Source organism: Lolium perenne, chromosome 7, assembly GCF_019359855.2.
Source record: "Lolium perenne isolate Kyuss_39 chromosome 7, Kyuss_2.0, whole genome shotgun sequence".
NCBI classification, from domain to species: Eukaryota; Viridiplantae; Streptophyta; class Magnoliopsida; order Poales; family Poaceae; genus Lolium; species Lolium perenne.
Window position 1 is genome coordinate 320,144,775 of NC_067250.2, and position 22,240 is coordinate 320,167,014.

The 22,240-nt window shown below is 48.1% G+C and overlaps 2 protein-coding genes across 2 annotated transcripts; one reads left to right on the forward strand and one right to left on the reverse strand.

Moving 5' to 3' along the window:
* Positions 1–15,238: 15,238 nt before the first annotated feature.
* On the reverse strand, positions 15,239–18,325 carry LOC127316816 (uncharacterized). Its single transcript, XM_051347276.2, has 5 exons — positions 17,415–18,325; positions 17,129–17,326; positions 16,760–17,042; positions 16,182–16,262; positions 15,239–15,533 (listed from the first exon to the last, which is right to left on the reverse strand). The coding sequence occupies exons 1-4, from the start codon at positions 18,276–18,278 to the stop codon at positions 16,213–16,215; spliced, it is 1,395 nt and encodes a 464-aa protein (XP_051203236.1). The 5' UTR covers positions 18,279–18,325; the 3' UTR covers positions 15,239–15,533; positions 16,182–16,212.
* A 118-nt stretch (positions 18,326–18,443) lies between these two features.
* LOC127316817 (formamidopyrimidine-DNA glycosylase) lies at positions 18,444–22,109 on the forward strand. Its single transcript, XM_051347279.2, has 10 exons — positions 18,444–18,751; positions 19,052–19,103; positions 19,213–19,270; positions 19,949–20,017; positions 20,108–20,233; positions 20,367–20,417; positions 20,801–20,878; positions 20,964–21,063; positions 21,258–21,292; positions 21,371–22,109. Exons 1-10 carry the CDS (start codon positions 18,526–18,528, stop codon positions 21,926–21,928), a joined length of 1,353 nt encoding a protein of 450 aa, XP_051203239.1. The 5' UTR covers positions 18,444–18,525; the 3' UTR covers positions 21,929–22,109.
* The last annotated feature ends 131 nt before the right edge of the window (positions 22,110–22,240 follow it).

Here is a 22,240-nt window from a genome sequence, read left to right on the forward strand (position 1 = left end):
TTTGGCTTTCCTTTGAAATGAAACTAACTTGTGTAAATAGCTAGCACTTGAGTAGTACATATACGTGCATGTATCGAACTAATCTCACGCGCACACTCACCGTGAAATCCATGCAAATAGCAGAGCCGCCTCGCGCTGTAATCCACGCACCTAGCCCAGCCGCAAGAACCTTTCATGTACATTGACTGATAGAAAAGCGAACATGTAGAAGAGGATATGCTTGGGAAGTACTTTTGCAGAAATTAAGGTATTTATACCAAAACGAGCACATATTGCCTTTACCGAGCTGCAATTTTTGGAGTCCCTATCCTTCTCTAATTAAATGCTTCACTCCTCTATGGCGCTTGGTCTCATCAACTCCACTTCACACATCTCCTTCCCTGCATGTCGTGGTTCTCCGCAAACAGATAGATTGGAACGATGTTGGAGATCAAGTTTAGACTTAAATGTTGTAGATCTTTGTGCAGAGGAGGAGCCCATCAGAGACGATGGCAGCATGCCCATGCGTCCTCCGGCGAAGACGCTAACTAGGAGCACGATCCCTACGATGATGGACTGCACGAGGGTGGCCGGCTTGGGCTCACCGGCAGCATGGCCATGCGTCCCACGCTCCAGTCGAGCCTAGCTTGCCCATGATTAAGCGGTGAATCTATGTGAGCCATACCATCGCGGTGTCCGCATGCATAAGCGACGAAGCAGGGCGAGCCATGCCAGCCCGCGGTCCAGGTCACGCCTCGTCTTCGACTCACCAACCCTAAGAAGCCACTACATCCTTTGAAGTCACGGGTCGTGTTTGACTCGCCAACCCTAAGAAGATGATGGTTTCTTGATTTAAATGGATTTGCTTCGACTCGCCAACGCTAACTGATGCATCCTCTAAGCTCACGGCTCGTCTTGGACTCACCAACCCTGATGACACACTGCTTCCATGAGATGGTCTTCGACTCACCAACCCTAAGAAGCCACTTCTTCCTTTGAATGCATGGCTCGTGTTCGACACGCCAGCCCTAAGAAGCCACTTCTTTCGTTGAAGTCACGGCTCATCTTAGACTCGCCAACCCTAAGAAGATGTCGCTTATTTGACACAAATGGACTATCTTCGACTAATCAAACCTAACACATGCTTCCTTTAAAATCACGGCTCGTCTTCGACTCGCCAACCCTAAAAAGCCATGGCTTCCTTTGAATCCACGACTCGTCTTCGACTCGCTTGCCCTGGTTGAGGTCACGGCTCTTCTTTGACTCGCCAACCCTAAGAAGCCATTTCATCCTTCGAAGTCACGGTTCGTGTTTGACTCGTCAGCCCTAAGAAGACGACGAATCCATGATTTAAATGGATTTTCTTCGACTCGCCAACTTTAACTGGTGCTTCCTCTAAACTCACGGATCGCCTTGGACTCGCCAACCCTAATAACATACTGCTTCCTTGAGATGAACATCTCTTCTTTGACTCCCCAACCCTAAGAAGCCACTTCTTCCTTTGAATTCACGGCTCGTCTTCGACTCGCCAGCCCTACGAAGCCACTTCTTCCATTGAAGTCACGGCTCATCTTAGACTCGCCAACACTAAGAAGACGCCGCTTACTTGACACAAATGGATTATCTTCGACTAAACAACCATAATGCAGGTTTCCTTTAAACTCACGGCTCGTCTTCGACTCGTACGCCCTAAGAAGCCACTCCTTCCTTGTGAAGTACGCCTCGTCTTCGGCTCGCCAACCCTAAGAAGCCACTGCTTCCTTGAGAAGTACGGCTCGTCTTTGACTCGCCAACCCTAAGAAGCCATTGATTTTTAGAGATGAATGTCCCGTCTTTGACTCCCCCGCCCTAAGAATACAATGCTTCTGCGAGACGAGTGACTCGTCTTTGACTTGCCATCCCTAAGAACCTTACTTCTTCCTTTGAGCTCATGGCTCATCTTATACACGCCAACCTTGAGAGGACATCGCTTCCTTGAGACAAATAGATTATCTTTGACTCACCAACCCTAACCATTGCTTCCTTTAAACTCGTGGCTCGTCTTCGACTCGCCAACCCTAAGGACCCACTGATTCCTTGAGACGAATTTTTCATATTTTACTCGCCAACTCTAAGAAGCCACTTTGTCCTTTTAAGTCACGACTAGTTTGCGACTCACCAGTCCTAAGAAGACACTTCTTCCTTTGAAATCACGACTCATCTTAGACTCCCCAACCCTAATGAAGTCACAGTTCCTTGAGATAAATGGATTTTCTTCGACAAGCCAACCCTAGCTGATGCTTCCTCTAAACTTAGGGCTCGTCTTGGACTCGCCAACCCTAATGGCCCACTTTTTCCTTGAGTCTTCAACCTACCAGCCTTAAGAAGCCATTTCTTCCTTTAAACTTAGAGCTCGTCTTCAACTAGCCCGCCATATGAAGCCACTTCTTCCTTGAGAAATACAGCTCGTCTTCGACTCTCCTACCCTAAGAAGCCACTTCTTCCTCTAAATCCACGGCTCATCTCTGACTCGCCAACCCTAATCGGCAGCCCTAATAATCCACTGCTTCCTTGAGACGTACGGCTCGTCGTTGACTCGCCCGCCAATGCTTCCTTTCAGGTCATGGCTCGTCTTGCACTTGGTAACCCTAAGAAGGCAAGATGAACATGGCTTTTAGCATAGCATAAACATGCACACGTGGGGAGCGCCCCCCTCCCACCAGCGGACATAGCCCTATAATTGCACTGACACCTTCTGAGTGGTTATTATTTCATGTGCGAAGGTACTATTTCATGTGGAAAGTACATTCAAGCATTCCCCTCTTAAGTTATCAACCCTTATTAATGATGAGAAATTTTTATTGCCCGTCGGTGAAGAACAAATAAGAGGTCCATGTGCCAAGATTTGAGGCAGGATGAGGTTATGTGGGTAGGCAAGACATCGGAGGTCGGAAGGGCGCGTTGGGACAAGGCTCGCCGAAGCATGTAGCCACAATTACACTCATATATACACTTGGGCACTACCTACCAAAGACAAGATTCACGACATTTGAGAATATCGATGAAGCCTATCTTGTTGCTTTGCCACCTTGGGATGATTTCATGCACATTATATGTACTTTGAATGAATATACATGGTACGTTATCACATGCACATTATACATACTTTTGGTTAATATGCACGGTACATTGTTACATATTGTAATTCTACATTGGGAAAATAATTAATACTATTATTTTATGAAATGTTTGTTGCGTACTTACAAACCTGTAGCATATACATGTTGAGGTGTAGTATTTCATGTGCATTATTTTTATTACTACTCCCCTCCGATCATTATTAATCGACGCGGAACCAGAGGCTAGTGTCCATTAACTCGGACCATTGGTAGTATAAGGATCCAATTCGCTAAGACCAAGAAAGCCCATTACTTCCCTCGTTAATTACTGCATGGACCAATAATTTTGCATGCACGGAAAAAGAGAGAGAAAAAGGTGGACATGCATTGGCTGAGAAAGGCTAATAAATGAGATAGGTCTTGTAATTCCTAAAATTTTCAAAAAGCTCTTGAGCCGTATAATCCCTAGCAGAGAGAGTATGTTCCATACTACCTCCGTCTCGGTTTAACAGGCACACACGCAGTTCTAGACAAACTTTGACCATTGATTTGGTCAACAAAATATAACTTTTATGTCTACAAAATCTATATCATTAGATTCGTATGCAAAAAAGCTTTCCAATGATATAATTTTCGTGACATATATTTCATATTTTATTAACTAAAATAATGGTGAAAGCAATTTCTTAAACTACGTGCGCGCGTGTTAGACGGAGGGAGTAAATGGTTGTGGGGAAAAATTTACATGGACACAAGGGGGGTGCAGAAGGGGGTCGACTTGGTTGTTAGATGTTGCTTTTACCTCCATCCCAAAATAGGTGGCGTATCAACTTAGTTAAAATAGTCAATATTTTCTAAGTTTGAAGAAATGTATATACAAAATTGTAAAGATCTTCAATAAAAAATCAATATCAGTAAACCCGTAATAAGATATATTCTCACAATGTATTTATTTAATGTTATAGCTATCAATAGAGTAATTTATATAGTTGGTCAAACTAATGTGGGGGCCTGGTGGCGACGCATGACTTTTCCTCGCGCAGCGGTGTGTGGTCTTCTGCGGTGGCGGCGCGTGACTTTGGCGGTGGTGCTCCAATGAGGTGCCGCGGGGCCCAGCAGAGAGCGAGGAGACGTGGCTTCCCCGCGGCGGAGGTACCTTCTGCTGCGGTGAGGAGGTTCGAGCCTGCTCAGGCCCCATTTCTGCTTAGGTGGGCCTGCGGATCTTGGATTAATCTCATGGAAGTGTAGTTCTCTGTGAAATTTGCATGCTACACATTTATGCTATAATTATTCCTAAGAAAAGAACTGGGAGCAAACCAGAAATACACTAAGAATCATAACAAAAAAAAAACCAGTACCATTCGTTGCTGCACCGCTGCCGCCGTTATCCGATCCATCTGCCGCTGCCACCGCCGCCACCTCCCTTGCTATCATTCGTGCTAGCCCCTTCCCCATCTCCATGTGTGAGATAACAACCCAAGTTCTTCTCCCCCGTCCCCCAGTCTAGTCTAATGTCGTCGCTCTCCCCGAAGGCTAGATTGGAACTCTAGCCTCAACAGCAGGATCGACGGGGGCGGCCACCGCCCTCCTCATCCACGGGATCGCTAATGACGTTGCAGATGTTTTCCCTTTGAGGATATGCTATTTCTCTGATGTTTCTACTCCTGTTAGAATAGGACAACATGTGCAACAACACTTGGGACCTGGGAGAGGAGCGTCAGGCTCTCTTTTGCTCTTTTAGAATCAATCAGGTTCCTTTTTTGGACGCTTTCTTTTGACCGCGAAACATAGCAGTTAATGGTCAAAGCATTATACTGTCGAAGATTTATCTAAATTTGAATACATCTATACACTAAAAAAAGTGTGTAGATACATCTTTTTATAGATGGAGGTAGTACTAATGAAACAAAACTTGTGCGACACATGGTGATATCATGTTCGTGGAGCAGCATATATGCGGAAAGTGCATTCAAGCAATTTCATCTTAAGTTATCAACCCTTATTAATGATGAGCAATTCTCATAGCCCTCCGGGGGAGAACAAATAGAGGCGGCCGTGCCAAGATTTGAGGTGGCATGGTGTGGGTATGCAAGAAGATTGAGCTAAGAAGGGCGCGTTGGGACATGGCTCGCCAAAGCATGTAGCCACCACTACACTCATATATACACTTGGGCATTGCCTACCAAAAGACTAGATTCACTGAATGTTGAGAATATTGATGAGGCCTATTCCGTTCCTTTCCCACCTTTGGATGATTTCATGCACATTATAGTACTTTTATTAAATATGTTGTAATTCTACAGTGAGAAAATAATTAATATATATTATTTCATGTCATGTTTATTGCGTGCTTATAATAATACCCGTGGTACATACCTATTGTGGTGCATTATTTGATGTGCATTATTTTTATTACTATTTATTATCATCTACTCCTTATGTTCCATAAATGGCCGTGAGGAACATTTACGCGGCTAAATATGAACTGGGACGAAATCTTTATAATTTTGTAACCTGATCTTCTGCACAATATGTGGGATAAACATCGTTATAAGTTATCCAAGTTGCCAAGAAAGAGTTCAATGGCACGAGTAAGAAACCGAGGTATTTTCACGGGTCGCCCTCGTTCCGTAGTTGAGTTCTTTCGCATCTCTCATATCGTTTTTCGTGGATTAGCATCTCAACTTTGATGGGCACGGACACAAGTAGGGTACAGAAGGGGTCGATTTGGTTATTAGACTTTGCTATGACCTCCATCCTAAAATAGGTGGCGTATTAACTTATTTAAAATAATCATTGTTTTCTAAGTTTGACGAAATAAATATACAAAATTATAAAGATCTTCAATACAAAATCAATATCAATAAACCCATAATAAGATATATTATCATAATATATTTATTTAATGGTATAGTTATCGACATAGTATTTTACATAGTTGGTCAAACTTAAAAATCATTGACTTTTTGGTAGGTTTATTAATATTATTTTTCATGCCTATGTTGCCTAGCTAGAAATGATTTACGCATACGTTGCCAGATTTCATGCATGTGTGCTCGTGAGTTGAGTCTGACCAAAATAAGAATGAAACATGTGATGTAGATCAACACCAAACTCGAAGGTTGCGGGGCCTAGGGCGACCCATGACTTCTCGCACAGTGGTGTGCCGTCTTCTGCGGCAGCGGCGACGCGTGACTTCGGTAGTTGGTGCCGTGGCTTCCCCGCGGTGGAGGCAACTTCTGCTCCGGTGAGGAGCTTCGAGCCCGCTCGGGGCCTGTCTCGGCTTGGGCGGGCCTGCGGATTTTGGCTTGTTCTCAAGAAAGCGTAGTTCTCTCTGAAATCTGAAATTTGCATGCTACACATTTATGCTATAATTATAATGATTCCTATAAAAAGAAGTGGGAGGAAACAAGAGATACACAAAGAATCATAACAAAAAAAAAAACTGGTACAATTCGCTGCTGCACACGAATGGAAAACTGGGAGCGATGATGCATGTTTTAATGTGCAACTCTCCGTCGATTGAAGCTAGCTTTCCTTCTTTTTCTCTGGCTAGATCGGCTCGGACTTGCTCTCTCGCCGATGTCTTCATTTCCAGTTAATCCTGCTGAATTTGAACACAAGCTAGCATAATTAACATAGCTGGATACAACTCTGAGTAGATAGCATACTTCGATCCCACTGTGTAGGCTACAGGTGCAATCTGGCCGTCGAGGAGAGCGGCGGCATTAGACTATAGACTGGGTCGCAGGTGAGAAGAAGTTAGGTTGTTACATGGAGATGGGGCGGGGGCTGGCGAAGATGACGGCAAAGGCGGTTGCAGCGGTGGGTGGACCGGAAGATGGTGGCGGCGGTTCTCCTCCTCGAAATAGGCTTTCGCCCCGCTATATTAATATAGCACACCACCGATACAACATAGGAACCATTGCTGGAAACAGCACAAAGCAAGCCCAAAAGAAAACACAAAAGAAAGAAAAGAGAAACTAATGCCGAAAGGGACGGATCAACGAAAACGGAGATGCCTCGCAACCGCTGCGCCCGCCGGATAATTCCCACCACGCTCCTAGCACTCTGAAGTTCCGTGTACCAAGCAACACCTTCAAGAAGGGGTGCGACGACGACGCCACTGCTGCCCGGAGTAGTCCTAGGGTTTCCCCCGGTACGCGCAAGGACTAGGAAACAGGGCTTCACCCAACGCCCTTCAAGAAGGAAGAATGGTGCCCGCCGGCGTCACCGCGTCGGTGCCAGCAAAGCCGACAGGGATTTCTCCCGACCCTCGCAACCTCGCCTTGGACACTCCATCGTGCTCCACCACACTCGCCACCCACCACCATGCGCCACCACAGCCTTGCAAGCACCACCGCCGTCTCACCGTGACCAACGAAGCGGGGTCATCACGAACAGGACGAGCCAGCCGGGAGCGAGTGGCAGCACGCCAGCAGCCACGTCGGAGGTACCACCTCCACCGCCACCTGCGGACACCGACCGGGCGCGGCGACCGGAACACACCAGGCCCACCTGGCCCGGCCGAGCCCGAGCGGGCTCGTGAAGTTCCTGTCTATGCGCTGCAGTGTACGCGCCGCCGAGGTCGCCGCCCCGAGCTCCGGCCTTCCCTCCGTCCGCCTAGAGGAGCACCACGGGGCAGGGAGCCAGCCCGCCCGGACCCAGATGGGGCCCGAAGGGCCCAGATCTGGGCCAGGAAGGAGGAGCCCCGAGCCATCGCGCCGTCCCGCGGCCAAGGAGCCCCGCCGCCGCCTCGTTGCCACCCGCCGCCGCGCCGCCTGGGAGGGAGCGCCGCCGCTGGAGCCCCGCCGACCTGGGTGCACCGCCGCCAGCCTGCCAGCCCCGCCTGGAGAGGAAGCGCCGTGTAAGAAAGGGCCACTGCCTCCGGCACCGCCCGGGCTTTGCCCAGCGGCTTCCGTCGGCGGCGGTGGCGGGGGAGGACGGGGAAGGACGGGGGAGGAGGGCTAGGGTTGGCGTCCTGGAGTCGCCCGCGGGGGAGCGACCCGAGGACGAGGACGAAGCGTCGATCCGTGGCGGCGGTTCTCGAGGAGGAACTACAGGGAGAGGAGGGTCGGACAGGTGATGCTGTTATTATCGGTTTATGTAATCAAAGGTCTGAAGGGAACCTGCGGACGTACGTTGGTCTGGCAGGTGATGCTGATATTATGTTGGTGGAGCGGCATGCATAAGAGGAGCAATGCTACACGTACGGACTACTTTTACAAAATTCACTTACGGACTCACAGCAGCAGGCTACAAATCAGAGCATGATCCGATTTTTCAGCAAGGGCAGGAAGGCACAGCCAATCAACCCACAACACGTCTGTCCGTAAAGTTTCCGTGGCATAGGCAGTCCGTAGGTCTAGTATTATTGGCATAAGAGAGTAAGTTAGAGTGAACTAGCATAGTTGGATCGAATTCGACGGTCAGTACCATTTGTGCTAATTTGAGCAACAAATAGCACTAAGCGTCCACAAATTTGCGGTTCAATTGTTAGTGATGACGTGGCCTAACATCCGCCGCCTCGCAGTTACGGTGGACACCCCCATGTCTGTATTATTTGGCCACGTCATCAATAATCACGGCGGCTAAATCGCTATTAATTGATGGTTTGCGCTATTTGTTGCTCCATGTTCCCAGGAGTGGCAATGAATTGAAAAAGGGAAATGATTCATCTCCCCAAGGGGATGAAGCGTTCGCAGCCTCCGCCTTGGTTGTGCGACGTGTGTCCGTCAAAGCCGACGAACTCCAGACCAGATCCACCACGGATCTGGAGAGAGGTCGTCAACGACGGGCCACCTGGTGCTGCGCCAGAGCACAAGAGAGACACTCCGCCCTAGCCACCTCCAGATCCAGCCGTCAACGCCAACTCCGACCGCACCCCCTCACCACCATGGCCGGCCAGGGACGGAAGGAGAGGCATCAAGAAGAGCTTGAAGGAGACGACTCAGGCCTTATTGATGAGATCGGTGGAGGAGGGGGTCTCTGAGCTCCGACCGCCGGAGCAGAGCGACGCCACCAGACCTCGGCCCGCTCTGGATCTGGCCAAAACCAGAGCTTCTACTCCTAATTAACCTAACCGGCAAACCGCGAGGAAAACTACTCCTAAACTAGAGAAACTACATCTGGAACCTCACCTCCGCCACCTCCGGCGGCTCGGGATCGGCCCAGATCTCACCGAGGAGGTTCTGGCTACTGTAGCAAGACGAGAGAGGGGTTGGGGGTTTCCACTGGTTGGGACGAGAGGAGAGGATGCTGAATGAATGAAATCCGCCTCCAAATCCAAATAGTCCAGTAAATGATGCATGCAGGTTGGTTAAATATAATCGAAAGCTGGTTGCACAGATCGGGCGGGACGGCGAGCAGTTGGATCAGCGCGCGTTTCAGCGGGGGCACTTTACGTCGATGGTGAGTTATTAATCAACTAGCTAGCGGAGCGGAGCGGAGGGATTGAATCATTTTCCAAAAAAAAAAAAGATGATGATGATGATGATACGGACCGGAGTAGTCGTGTACTACTAGTAGTACTATAGAGAGAAAGAAGCAGTAGCTAATTTTTGATCCATCCAAATGGACGAAAGGGTTTGAGTGTACAGTACTAGTATTTAATCCATCCATCCATCCAAGCGTGCTAGAGTAGCTAGCTGGTGACAGGCTGGCAGCAAGAGGATACGTCGCGCGTCGGCGGAAAATCCTTTCTCCACGTGCTGTCGCATCCCTGACCACAGCGCGCTGTCGATCGACCGCGACGTGCAGGCCTGGGTGGCTGGTTGCGACAAGATGTGCTTCGGCCTCGCGCGGGAGCACGAGGAGAAATGAGGAAGCCGCGCGCGTCAGGAGGGAGGGAGTATCGGCTCCGCGCGCGTGAATCTAATCAGGTGGCACCATAGCTAGCGACGTGCTACCATAGTGACAGGCTGGCAGCAGGCCGGAGCGCGCGCGCGCGATACACAGGGCAGGCTTGGAGCTAGCGTCACCGATAGTAGATCGACTCTCAGTTGAACAAATCCTTGTGTTTCTGCCGTTGGTAGGCTCAGACGCGCGCTGGAGGTGCCAAAGACCAAACAAACTAACACTAGAGGAATATCAGGAGAAAAAGCAGTCCCACGAGACTTTCTCCACCATTGGTGCCAAGATGGAAATGCTGAGCTCCTCGTAGGTGTCCAATGATAGGGTCAATTGCGTTACCATATATGGGGGCAATGATGTTGACATGCTTTATCCTGCTCGTGCAGCAGCGGTGAGTTGACACTCAAGACATTCTTATTATGGAAAGCAACTTTGGATAGCCGGAGCGTGCGCAATCTGGGGCAGCCGGAGAGCAAGGCGTCAGATTGGCGGTGCGGTTGAGCGAGGACAGCGTCTCGAGCGCGGGGAACTCAACGCCGGGCGGCACGCGGCGCGGCGGATGATGCAACAAAGATCCCGGCATGATGGAGGTGGCGCTGCGAAGCAAGGCAACTCCGGAGGGAGGGAGTCGCGGAGGAGCGAGGGAGGACCAAGAAGAGCTCCTCCGGATCGAGACGTGCGGCGGCGCGGAGCGGCGAGTTCACGCTTGCGGTGTCCACGAGTTCTCCTCGCCGAAGGCTGCGGCGGCTGCGGGAGGTCAATTTCGACGAGGAGACCTTCGGCGGGGACGAGGGACGCGGGCGAGCGCCGTCTGTGGGGAGTGAAAGGGGGCATCGCGCGCGTAGGAAGATCCGACGGAGGCGGGACCGGAGACCGCGCCAACGGCGGAGAGGACGCTGTCCGCACGGCGGCGCCGAAGCATCCGAGACGCCCGAGGACGAGGAAGAGCAGGTCGTCGGGAGGGCACCGATATGGTCCTCTCCGTCTCCGTCTCCGTCTCCGACTCCGACCGGGCTCACCGCTTGGAGTAGGGACGCCACGATCTCAACTTCATCGGCGCCCACATAAAGTTGGAGGCTTTGGCAAACCCTACCATTCCCCTCCTCCGAGCTGAGGTGGGACATTCTATACTTTGCCACCGGTAATCCTAGACTTACGGATAAAACTTACGGCGCTTGACTTACGGACTAGGCGTGGCCCAATGCAGTTGGATAAGGATTGCATCTGTATGCATGCACATTTATCTCCTCGTAACCAGCCAGGCTTTACTACACAGGACTTTCAGAATCTGCTTTTGATGCGACATACCTAAGTATCATCACTGAGAAACACTCGAAAAAAAAGGAATTGCTAAGGTGAAGTTCATCTGGTTCTAGTGGGAGAAAGGAAAAGGCGAATGAAGAAACCGCACGATCTGGTTTTCACGCGGTGCAACCTGCTCCTGCATGACGACCATGGCGGCAGCAGTACCAGCGGCGGCCGCTGCGCCACCTGATCCTCACCCCTCTCTCCAAGGCATGCAGACCGGATGACCATGGCGGCGGCCGTAGCGCCTGTCCATACACTCATGAAGGTGTACGGGTTCCCTGTTCACACGACCTTCCCTGCAGCGCTGGCACCGGGCCTAGGATTGGATGTGATGCCCTCGCCGGCAGCAGTTGCAAACAGGCCGATGGCATATCGGCGGCTGTTCGTGGCAACACCGTCACTCTCTGCGATGAGAGTATATATAAGACTGCTGTTCGCGGCCATGGTGTCCGCTGCATGGGCACCGTAGCTGAAACAAATATTCTAGAGGCACACGCAACAAGGCCCAGGACAAACGGGGTATAATATATCGTATCCATAAGTATTTGTGAGTTTAAAAAAATAATAGATCTGAAAAATGAGATATAGGGTAAATTATAAAGAAATTAATGTAATATGTGGCAAATAGTAAAAGGCTAAGTAATATGTGGCAAATTATAAAATATCCCCTCCGAGGTACCCAGTGGAGCGAAACGACACTTTTCTTAGCTCAACCCTTCAAAGCTGATGTAGGCTGGATAGGACCTCAGGTCACGCACTTAGAGCATCTCCACCAGCAGCCCCCAAATAGTCGCCAGCACTGTTGTATGAGGAGCGCCGGCAGTGCATCCTCCATTTGGGGACTCTGTTCCCACACCGACGCCTTCTAAACGGCGGCCCCCAATTTTTTCTACAATATTTTAAAACAACATATCAATCACATTTTATTCATACAATCATACAAATAGAATTAAATTATTCATACAATCAATCAAACAAATAGAATTAAATTATTCATACAATCAATCAAACAAATAGAATTAAATTATTCATACAATCAATCAAATAAATAGTACTTAAATTATTCATACAACCCAACAAACAAAATAGTACTTAAATTATTCATACATGCAAACAAATAGAAATAAAATCATGCATTGTTGGCTGCTCCTCTCCTCGCCCACAAATGCGTAGCTAGATCCGCCTTCAGCTGTGCATGGACACCTGCATCTCGAATTTCATTGTGCATATGAAGAAAAGCAGCAAATTCTTGGGGTACATGCTCTACCTCAGCTAGTGGCCCTTGATAATCAAATGGATGATCATCCTGCACAGGTGAGTCGCGCTCGCTCTCAATGATCATGTTGTGGATGATCACACAGGCGTTCATCACCTCCCACATCTGTGTCTCAGACCAAGTGAGAGCAGGGTACCTGACAATGGCGAAACGCTGATGAAGCACCAAAAAAGCACGCTCAACATCCTTGTGTGCTGCTTCCAGGTATGTTGCAAATTAGGCTTCCATCTCGTTTGATGGAGAGGGAATTGTCTTCACAAATGTAGCATACGTCGGGTAGATACCATCAGCTAGATAGTATCCCTTGTTGTATGCGTGACCGTTTACCTCAAAGTTCACGGTAGGAGCTTGTCCCTCAGCTAGCCTGGCAAATACTGGAGAGCGCTGCAACACGTTGATATCATTGTTTGTTCGTGCCATGCCAAAAAATGCATGCCAAATCCAAAACTCATGGTCTGCCACCGCCTCAAGAATGACACTGCACTCACCAGCATGCCCCTTGTAGATCCCCTGTCAAGCAAAAGGGCAATTCTTCCAGCCCTAGTGCATACAGTCAATGCTTCCGAGCATCCCAGGAAACTCTCTTGCTGCATTCTTTTGCAGGATCCGAGATGTATCATCTTCTCTTGGTGCTCTCAAATAGTCTTTAGCAAACACCGCTATGACGGCTCGGCAGAACCTATAGAGAGTCTCTGTACATGTCGACTCTGCCATCCGTAGGTAGTCATTGGATTTATCTGGAGGAGCTTCGTATGCAAGACAGCGCATTGCAGCAGTGCACTTCTGAATTAAGGTGAAGCCTCACAAACCTGTGCAATGTTTTTTGGCCATGAAGTACTTGTCGTACTCCCTGACGCCGTGGACAATCTTCAAAAACAGCTCCTTGTTCATCCTAAACCGGCGCCGAAATTCCTTCGGCGAATGAGTTGCGTCGTTGTTGAAGTAGTCGGCGTCAAACAGCATTGCGCCGGCTTTGCGATGCCGGTTTATGTTCCTCCTCTTGCCTAGCTTTGAGCCGCCGCGCCGAGGCACGACGAAGAAAGGCTGGCGAACACGCAGCATGTTCGTCAGAATCAGCTGCTGTTGTTGCCGCAGAACAGCCTGAGCGTTCAGCTCCTTCGTGAACAGCTGCACCATCATCTCGTCGGCGCTGTCTATCACGTCAATCGGACGAACACCTTGCGGACGGGGCGATACTATCGCGGTGGCGGCGAGCTCTGTTCCGGGCGAAACAGCGGCCGCCGGTCGAGGGGGTTTCGGCCGTGTCGATGGACAGCTGTTCCTAGACAGTCGGCGGTGTCTATTGCAAGCAGGGGCGCGGCAGTGACGGCGACGATCTAGAGGGGTGGGAGTCGGTTCGGGTGTGTGTAGGACGTGGGAAATCGGTGTGTCTGGCTGCCAGCGGAGCTCACGCTCATTTTCAGATGTGCCGCGAGGTGGCCCGATTCGCGCCCTTGGCGAAGGGGCCGGCACGGGGTTGCCGGCGATTCTGTTGGGCTCCAAAATTGGCCGACGCCGTTTGGGGCGCACCGGTGCGAGCCCATTTTCGCTGCTCTCAAAATGGGGGCGCCGGTGGAGATGCTCTTAGGGGCTGTTTGGTTCAGGGGGTAAGTTTTTGGGATAGTGGTATCCCCAACCACTTGGTTAGGGGTAGCCATTTTTTCTGTTTGGTTGGGCAGGATAAGAGGTGGTTAGGGATAACCATTTTCTTGTTTGGTTGAAAGGATGAGGAGTGGATGAGTGGTTGAGTGGTTGTGGTAACCTGATTTGTCAAGATGGTGAGGTTACCTTAGGCACATCAAATGAGATCAACTGGAGATAATGCAACAATATGCTACGAATCCCTCGTTAATTTGTACAAGTATTAGTATTCAACAAATGATGACATACAAGTGCAAGCTAGGAATGCCTCCTAACTTACGCTCTTTGGCTAGTGGACATACAAGTACCGATGACATGCAAGTACCGATGTTGACGAGGAGCTCCAGTTTGAGCAATTGGGCACAACGAAGAGAACTCCAGCTAAATGGTGTCCCCTGAAGCTCATCCTCAGGCAGACATACAACGAAGAGATAGAGCTCCAATTATATGGTGTCCCATGAAGCTTTCAAAAATACACAACGGTGGTATATGTTCTGCACGGTGCTGCGCTTCCGCCGCGGCGCCGCTGACGACGACAACAACCAGCCGAGAAGCATGTCCTCCAGCTCCCCGGATCATCCCCGACGCAGTATGATTTTGCACAAGTTTTGATTTTGACTTGCATGATTTTTTCACGACCTTGTGCACCTAAAATTTTTAGGATCACATTACGGTGGCCGTGAACAATACACATGCTGCTCTCAAAAGATCAGTCATCAGTGTAGGATGTATTCCATCTGCTGTGACAAACTGTAGTACGGAATGTATTCGCAGTACGGTGGCTTCAGTTTTGTTCAAGTTTTCCCAGTCACGGTGAAACACTGAAACTTGCGGTTCAGTTGGCTTTGCAAAATACACTTGCAGTTACATGTTATGCTGCACTCCCCATCTAAATAGTAATGCAGCACTACACAAAGTTGACCATCAAATGGGCGAAATCATCATTTGAATTCTGCCCAAAACTTAACTGAAAACTGTGCAAATTTTCGCTGGACTTTCAAAGAAATTCAGTACCGAAACATGCAAGTCAGACCTGAAAACAGAACAAACAGAGGCAAGACCATTGACAAAACAGAGCAAACAGGGGCAAAAAAGATAGCAGATCCCAAGCATCAAATAAGAGATACACTCTACAATCTATATCATCATTCGATGGGGAACAAATACTTATAGCACAAGAAGCATGAAAACTAGGAGTTTGACAGTGCAGAATAACATCAGTCCAGCAGTCATTAGTACTTCATACAAACATCACAATATTATAACTTGTTAAGATGATGGCATTAGACAAACAAGGAGCCAAAGTTGCCGATATGATTCTTGGCATCTTTTGCAGCCATCCATGATCAAACTTGCAGTAAAAGAGGCATGCATCCACTCTGTTAAAGAAGAAATACTAACATTAGAACTCAAACTGAATCTTCGCATAGTTCAAAAGGTTGGATGTAAAATAAACATTAAGTTACATGCTACCTAATGTTACTAATACTTTATCTATACAAGCTAATCTCACGGGAATAATTAATACTCTTGCTAATTTTCATATAAATACATTTGAGAGTTTTTTTAGAGCATCTACTATGCTAACGGATGTTACACTGCTTTGATAATATTTTTATACAGTTTGTACAAAATGGAAACTCGTAATGTAAGCATATTGAAAAATAGATTGTGTGCTACATCGCCCCTTCAAGATCAGCTCCTGAGTTCTATCCGTTGTTGCTCAGTTTACTTCGTATGAAAATATGTCATTTGTCAACAAAATGGAACAACGCTACTAACTAAAACCATAGGATTAACAGAATAACTTGCTTAGGTCGCATGAGTGACATAGGTTGACTGCATTAACTTAAATAATTGAATTGCACAGAAACCACTCAAGACCTAACTAAGAGTATCCTATATATAGCTACACTACACTAAGCAAAACAACATGCCAGATAATGAGTTGAAGCAACAAAGCAAAGTCAGGAGAGAACAGGTAATGGAGGTTGTCCGCAGATGAAAAGCTTGGTCTTTGTCAATACCATCATGAATCCAAATATGCAAGGCTTAGAATCATGTTGATGGGAACCCGTCGCTGCCATGCTCTAAACCTGCAGCGGAGGCTGGAGGAAAATTGAAACCATTTCCAATCAGTATCACACCGTGCACATGTGGAGTTATTATACTTGTAAAGGCTGTCCTGACTCGCAAATAAAATGCAATATATGCTGACAGCAGAAAGAAATAGTACAATATATGCTGAAAGCAGAAAGAAATAGTACAATATTTACTGAACCAAATCTAACTAGAACTAAATACCTTGTGCCAAACATGAATGTCAAGGAAATTCAGATAAGACAACTAACTTCAGGTAATCTGCAAAATTGTCCTTTTACTATACTAAATGGAGATGTCCAAGAGAAGGGTATAATCAACCTAGAGATTGACCAAGACAAAAGAGAACCTAAGGTAATTCTGCATACAAATTTTCGAATTTATTTTGTGCCACCCACTCCACCATTCATATGCGGGTTTGCGCACATAATGTCAGCAATAGGCATAATTAGCTAACTAGCAATTATATCCATGTTGCACGCAGAACACATACTCAGTTACTCACCAGAGCTAAGATAAAGATAGCATTCCACAGAAGAATATTCCCTCAAGATGTTTCGTATTTGTGTGCATCCATGATGATCACGATATAAGACCTCATGTGAGAAACGCACAATCATTCTTTTAAGCATCGGTGCACATTTGAATATCAGTTTCAAGAAATCGATCTCATGATCGTGTCCTTGAAAGCCACTGATCTCCACTTCTTCGAGAGCGGTCAAGGAACTAGTTTGGGATCTCCAGTCCGGGTGGTCACAAGCACAATCTAGTGGGCATTCTTGCTTCAACTAAAACCAAAAACTATACCGTGTTAATTAATTACTAGACAATGTACTATTGAGATATATAATCAGAGCAAAGAGCAAAGAATTACCGCGGATCTCTGTAGGACAACCTTGAGCCTCTGCGTGGCCCTAAAAAACCGATTCATCCCAAGGAGATGAAACATGAATGCTCCAAAAGCATGTCCCTTTGGCCTGAGATGTAGCTCCAAAACAGAGAACTTTGCGAGCATATGTTTCTCTATCTCTTGCGTAGAGTTCTCCGCTTCACCATGAACAATGGACGAGCTCTGAAACGTTAATTTGGGAAAATATATATCACTCCACAAATTTTGGTTTAGTTGGAGCTCGGTAAATTGAGCGGGAGGGGACACGCACAATGCGGGCATGGATGAGCAATGAAGGGAGCTCTCCTTGTCTCTCCGCCTTCTGCAGCCACAACTTTGCAATCCTCCAAGGACCAAAGTTGATAAAGGAGTAGGAGCATTTCCATGAGAGCTTCTCAAGCATTGGTGCCAAGATAGAGATGTTGACCTCCCGGAAAGCCTTCAAGGACACTGTCAATTTCTTAAGCTCGGGAGCAACAAGGTCGACGGTATCTATGCTTACGTTCTCGACATCCACACAAAGCTCTTGCAGCGACGTGGAGTGGAGTGACATGAAGGATCTGATGTTGTAGTGGCCCCAACGGTCATTGAACTTTAGCCTTAGCACCCGCAAGCGTGGGCAGCAGGGGAGCAAGGAGTCGAAGCGCACGTGGCAGCCCAAGAGGGACAGTGTCTCGAGTTCATGGAACCTGACGTGGTCTGGAAGCTGCAGGAAGAACAAGGGCGAGAGATTGCCCATGTAGCCCGACGGGAGGGCCAAGACTAGCTCCTTGGGCTCGAGCAGCGCGGCGGCGCACAAGAGCGAGGTGACGCCGGCGGCGTCGCGCCTGGGCTGCATGTCCGTGACGCGGATCTCCAGGAGGGAAAGCCCCGGAGGGGGGCGAGTGACGCGGCCGAGCGCCGCTTCGAGCGAGGGGAACGGGACGTCGCAGAAGACGATGTGGCGGAGGCTGGCCCAGAGGCCGCGCCACCGGCGGGAGAGGCCGCCCGTGCGAGCGGCCGCGCGGAAGCATCCGAGGCGCGCCAGGACGAGGAGCAGCATGTCGTCGTCCAGGGCGCTGATGCGGTCCTCCCCGCCGCTGGCTGGGCCCAGCTGCTGGGAGGAGCGCCGGGTGAAGCCCGAGCTCAGCTCCATATTGGAACTGGGTATTGGCCGGCGACGACTAGATCAGTGGAGAAATGGGGATTTTTTAGACGGCGGCCGACGAAGTAACCAAGGACGCCGTCGCGCCGCTCGTATTTGTGCTCGTAACGAAATGGGGATTCTTTTTCTTTTCTCAAACGGGACGGGGATTATTTTCTCTACTTACCTTTTCGAGTCGGACGACCCGGTTCGCCGTCTCGCACCGGACTGCCCCGTGCGCGTTTGAGAGAGAGCGGCGATGCCGGAGCTGCCGGAGGTGGAGGCGGCGCGGCGGGCGCTGGAGGCGCACTGCGTGGGCCGGCGCATCGCGCGCTGCGCCGTCGCGGACGACCCCAAGGTCGTCCTATCCGACCGCGTGGCCTTCGAGCGCGCCATGGTCGGCAGGACCATCGTCGCCGCGCGCAGGAGGGGCAAGAACCTCTGGCTCCAGCTCGACGCCCCGCCATTCCCCTCCTTCCAGTTCGGTCAGTATTCCGTACTGCCGCCACCACACACACCAGTATTCAGTTCCCGTCTCGGTCTGGAAGACCTGCATTGGTAGCTTGGCTGGCGATGGTTTAGGTTTGAATGCCCCTAGGAATCTCTCTCGTGCGTGGCTAAGTTGTATTCGCTTCAATGCTCATATTATGATGATTCCTCAAAAACAATAGATGCCGATTAGAATTGCTCCTCTGATGATAACCTAGTGATGATTGTTATACGACCTAATTTCTTCCAAGAGATGGGAAAGGGGATCGACTTTGGCAAGTTCTCGGTTGTTGCAGGAATGGCAGGTGCAATCTACATCAAGGGTGTTGCCGTCACAAAGTACAAGAGGCGAGTGCTCATTCCCGCCTCGTTATCTCAACCTTATGATCATGTTTTTCTACTACGATAGTATACTAGTAGGATTGAAACAACTACTGAAGCTTATGTATGCTTGCAGATCAGCCGTCAAGTCCACGGACGAGTGGCCCTCCAAGTACTCCAAGTTCTTTGTTGAGGTCAGGAGCCCAAACCGAAATATGCCAGATTCTTTTCGATTTTTGTTTCAATGCGCTATTATCCATGCCACTGCGGCTTATTTAGGTGGTCTTGCTTGTAGAAATTGATGAATTACGGTTGTAGATTAGCAGTTCAGGAGACGACATAGGATCACTGTCCGTGCAAAATTTTTGTAGGTTAATTGTAGAATAGCTGTGAGTGTGAGTAAGCAGGATGTGTCCTGTTACAATTGCCTACATCTTCCAATTTTAGTCAAAACAAGCCTAGTGATCGTCCATTGTGCTGATAACCTATCACTTTAAGAAGCCCATGAACAGAGAAGTTTTAATGTGCATCACTCTCTTGACACAACTAGGTGTGTTCCCATGAATGACAGCAAATAGGATATGGAGTTTCTGGCTCATTTGCAAGGACTATAGTTAGCACCTTGTGGCTGACAAAAATAGGGTCCATGATAAGACACTTAACTCCCTTGTCATGAAACAATCCATCTCATTTATAAGTGGCTGACTCTGGAATTTCCATCTGGTTAGTCCTTCCAGAAGATGGATAGTCAGGAGACATGGCTTGGAGTTTTCCATTTGTTGTCAAACCCATTTACGCTGGGAGTCATGGCTCGCCTCAAGTTGGTTTTGAACTTTGATGTGCCTAACCTCTTTATTATACATACTTTACAGCTTGATGATGGCTTGGAGTTTTCCTTCACTGATAAGAGGCGCTTTGCAAGAGTTCGGTTGTTTGATGATGTAGGTGCATCGCAAGTTATTGTAAATTATGTGGAAATACTTCCCCCTACCAATGCTGTACAGGTTTCCTCACTCAAGTATTGTTCGCAGCCTGAAACTGTACCCCCAATTTCTGAGCTAGGTCCAGATGCTCTCTTTGAGCCGATGTCTGTTGACAATTTTGTGGAATCACTGAGAAAGAAGAAGATTGGAATAAAAGCTCTTTTACTTGATCAGGTGATTGTTACCGAGTGGATAGAAGTTCTCGTCTCAATTAATTTTTCCTATGAAATGCATAATTAACTTCTTGTAATATTTTCTTATCATGATACTACCGTACTTGTGACATCTTGTTTTTTCAAATGAGCAGAGCTTTGTATCAGGCATTGGTAATTGGATTGCAGATGAAGTGCTTTACCAGGTATTATTACAGAAAATTAGGCTGACATGAAATGCATCACTTGAACTTTAAACTTGTTATGAACCTGGAAACATATGGGCTGCCGACCAAGTTCTGGACACCTATCATTGATTGTTAGATGCCTCATGGGGGGGGGGGGCGGGGGGGCTAGAGTACTAGACCGAGTTCTTTGTTATTCATTGCTTGAAACAACTAATAATTCAATAAAAGTACCAATAGCCATGACATGTACCTGAACCGATCTGGTCTTATCCCTAACAACTGTGGCTAACACGCCTTAGAGATAAAGCTGTTGCTGTTCGATAAATAGAACTACTGCATCGTCTGCACTTGTTGTGTTGCATTGTTGCTTGGCTGTGACAGAGTTCATGTATTCTTTGCAGTCGAGACTCCATCCATTACAGATTGCTTCAAGCCTAACAAGGGAGAGTTGTGAAGCACTACACCAAAGCATCCAAGAGGTTACTCTAACTTGACATTGTTTTGAGTAACTGTGTTGTATGTAGTCTCACAGAACACTCGTGTTTTGACCAACAAAACTGTTAGGTTGTGAAATATGCTGTCGATGTTGATGCTGATTCTGACCGCTTTCCCATTGAATGGTTGTTTCATCACCGCTGGGGCAAAAAGCCTGGTAAAGTTGATGGTGAGTTTATCCTCAACTTCCTTTTAGAGTTTTCTTGATTCCTGAATAAATTGGGCACCTGCTCTTTTTCGAAAAAATTGGTCACGCCTTTATTGCAGGAAGTACTAGAATATCAGTTGTCATGTTATGCGATCTCTTCACCATTGTTAGCTTTTCATTTTCCTTTGGATTTATCAAATTTCTGGTTATTGCAGGAAAGAAAATTGAATTCATAACAGCTGGTGGCAGGGTGAGCAGTATACCACTTTATTGCTATACCTTGTACCATCCTAAATCTATCTAACCCTCTGATTCGCCCTGTCTACAGACTACAGCGTATGTCCCACAACTGCAGAAGCTGACTGGAACCAAAGCGGTAGTGGCTGACCCAGGGCAAGTGAGCAACGATGGTGTCGCAAAGGAAGCAGGGGAAGATGGAGATGATGATGATGATGATGATCCGAAGCCAAGAAAGAGAGTAGCCGTATCCAGGGCTACCAGGGGAAAGCCTCCTTCCAGAAAAACTAACCCGGTGCAAGTGAGCGAGGATGGTGGCGCCAAGGAAGTCGGAGCAGATGGAGATGATGATGATCTGAAGCCAAGAAAGAGAGTGGCTACATCCAGAGCTGTCAAGGGACAACAAAACAAGGATGCCGCAAGTGCTCCCTCAAGGAAAACAGGGGAAATTGCTGGTGCCAAGAAGAAACCAAGCATTGAACATGGCAGCAAAAACAATGTCAAGACTGTTGAATCGGACGGAGCAGGTGCCACTGGCAACAATGATCATGGCTTAGTCGAACCTAGCGTGGTTGTGCACAAGGTATCAGACCATGGCGTTGCAAGAACATCTTCAAGGAAGAAGACCAAGCCTGTCAAGTATCAGTAGGAAGGTGGATGAAATTCAGTGTTGTTTGGTTCCGCTGTCAAAATCAATTGGGTGTATATATGCTGCATGCATGCTTGATCTGCTGTCCAGTGGATATGTAGTTACTTAAAATCTTCAGAATCGCTTAACGTTGCATCTGTTTCCTGAACTACTGTTCTACTATCTGAAATCTTCGCAGTCACCTTGCAGTGTTACTGTACTATTTCATGGAAACTGACACGATCCTAGTATGATGCATGATCCTGTGGTGTGCTGCAAAGTGCAGCTACCCATGAATGGTTGGATCCAGATCCTTTTCATGGTAACATTTGG

Bases quoted from the DNA above. Each gene is read 5' to 3' on its own strand.
- LOC127316816 (XM_051347276.2), bottom strand. From the start codon at position 18,278: ATGGAGCTGAGCTCGGGCTTCACCCGGCGCTCCTCCCAGCAGCTGGGC. The intron at 17,043-17,128 runs GTAATTCTTTGC...TTTTGGTTTTAG, and splicing joins TTGTCCTACAGAGATCCGCG to TTGAAGCAAGAATGCCCACT. The intron at 16,263-16,759 runs GTGAGTAACTGA...ATTTTCCTCCAG, and splicing joins CTATCTTTATCTTAGCTCTG to CCTCCGCTGCAGGTTTAGAG.
- LOC127316817 (XM_051347279.2), top strand. From the start codon at position 18,526: ATGCCGGAGCTGCCGGAGGTGGAGGCGGCGCGGCGGGCGCTGGAGGCG. The intron at 18,752-19,051 runs GTCAGTATTCCG...CGGTTGTTGCAG, and splicing joins ATTCCCCTCCTTCCAGTTCG to GAATGGCAGGTGCAATCTAC. The intron at 19,104-19,212 runs GCGAGTGCTCAT...GTATGCTTGCAG, and splicing joins GCCGTCACAAAGTACAAGAG to ATCAGCCGTCAAGTCCACGG.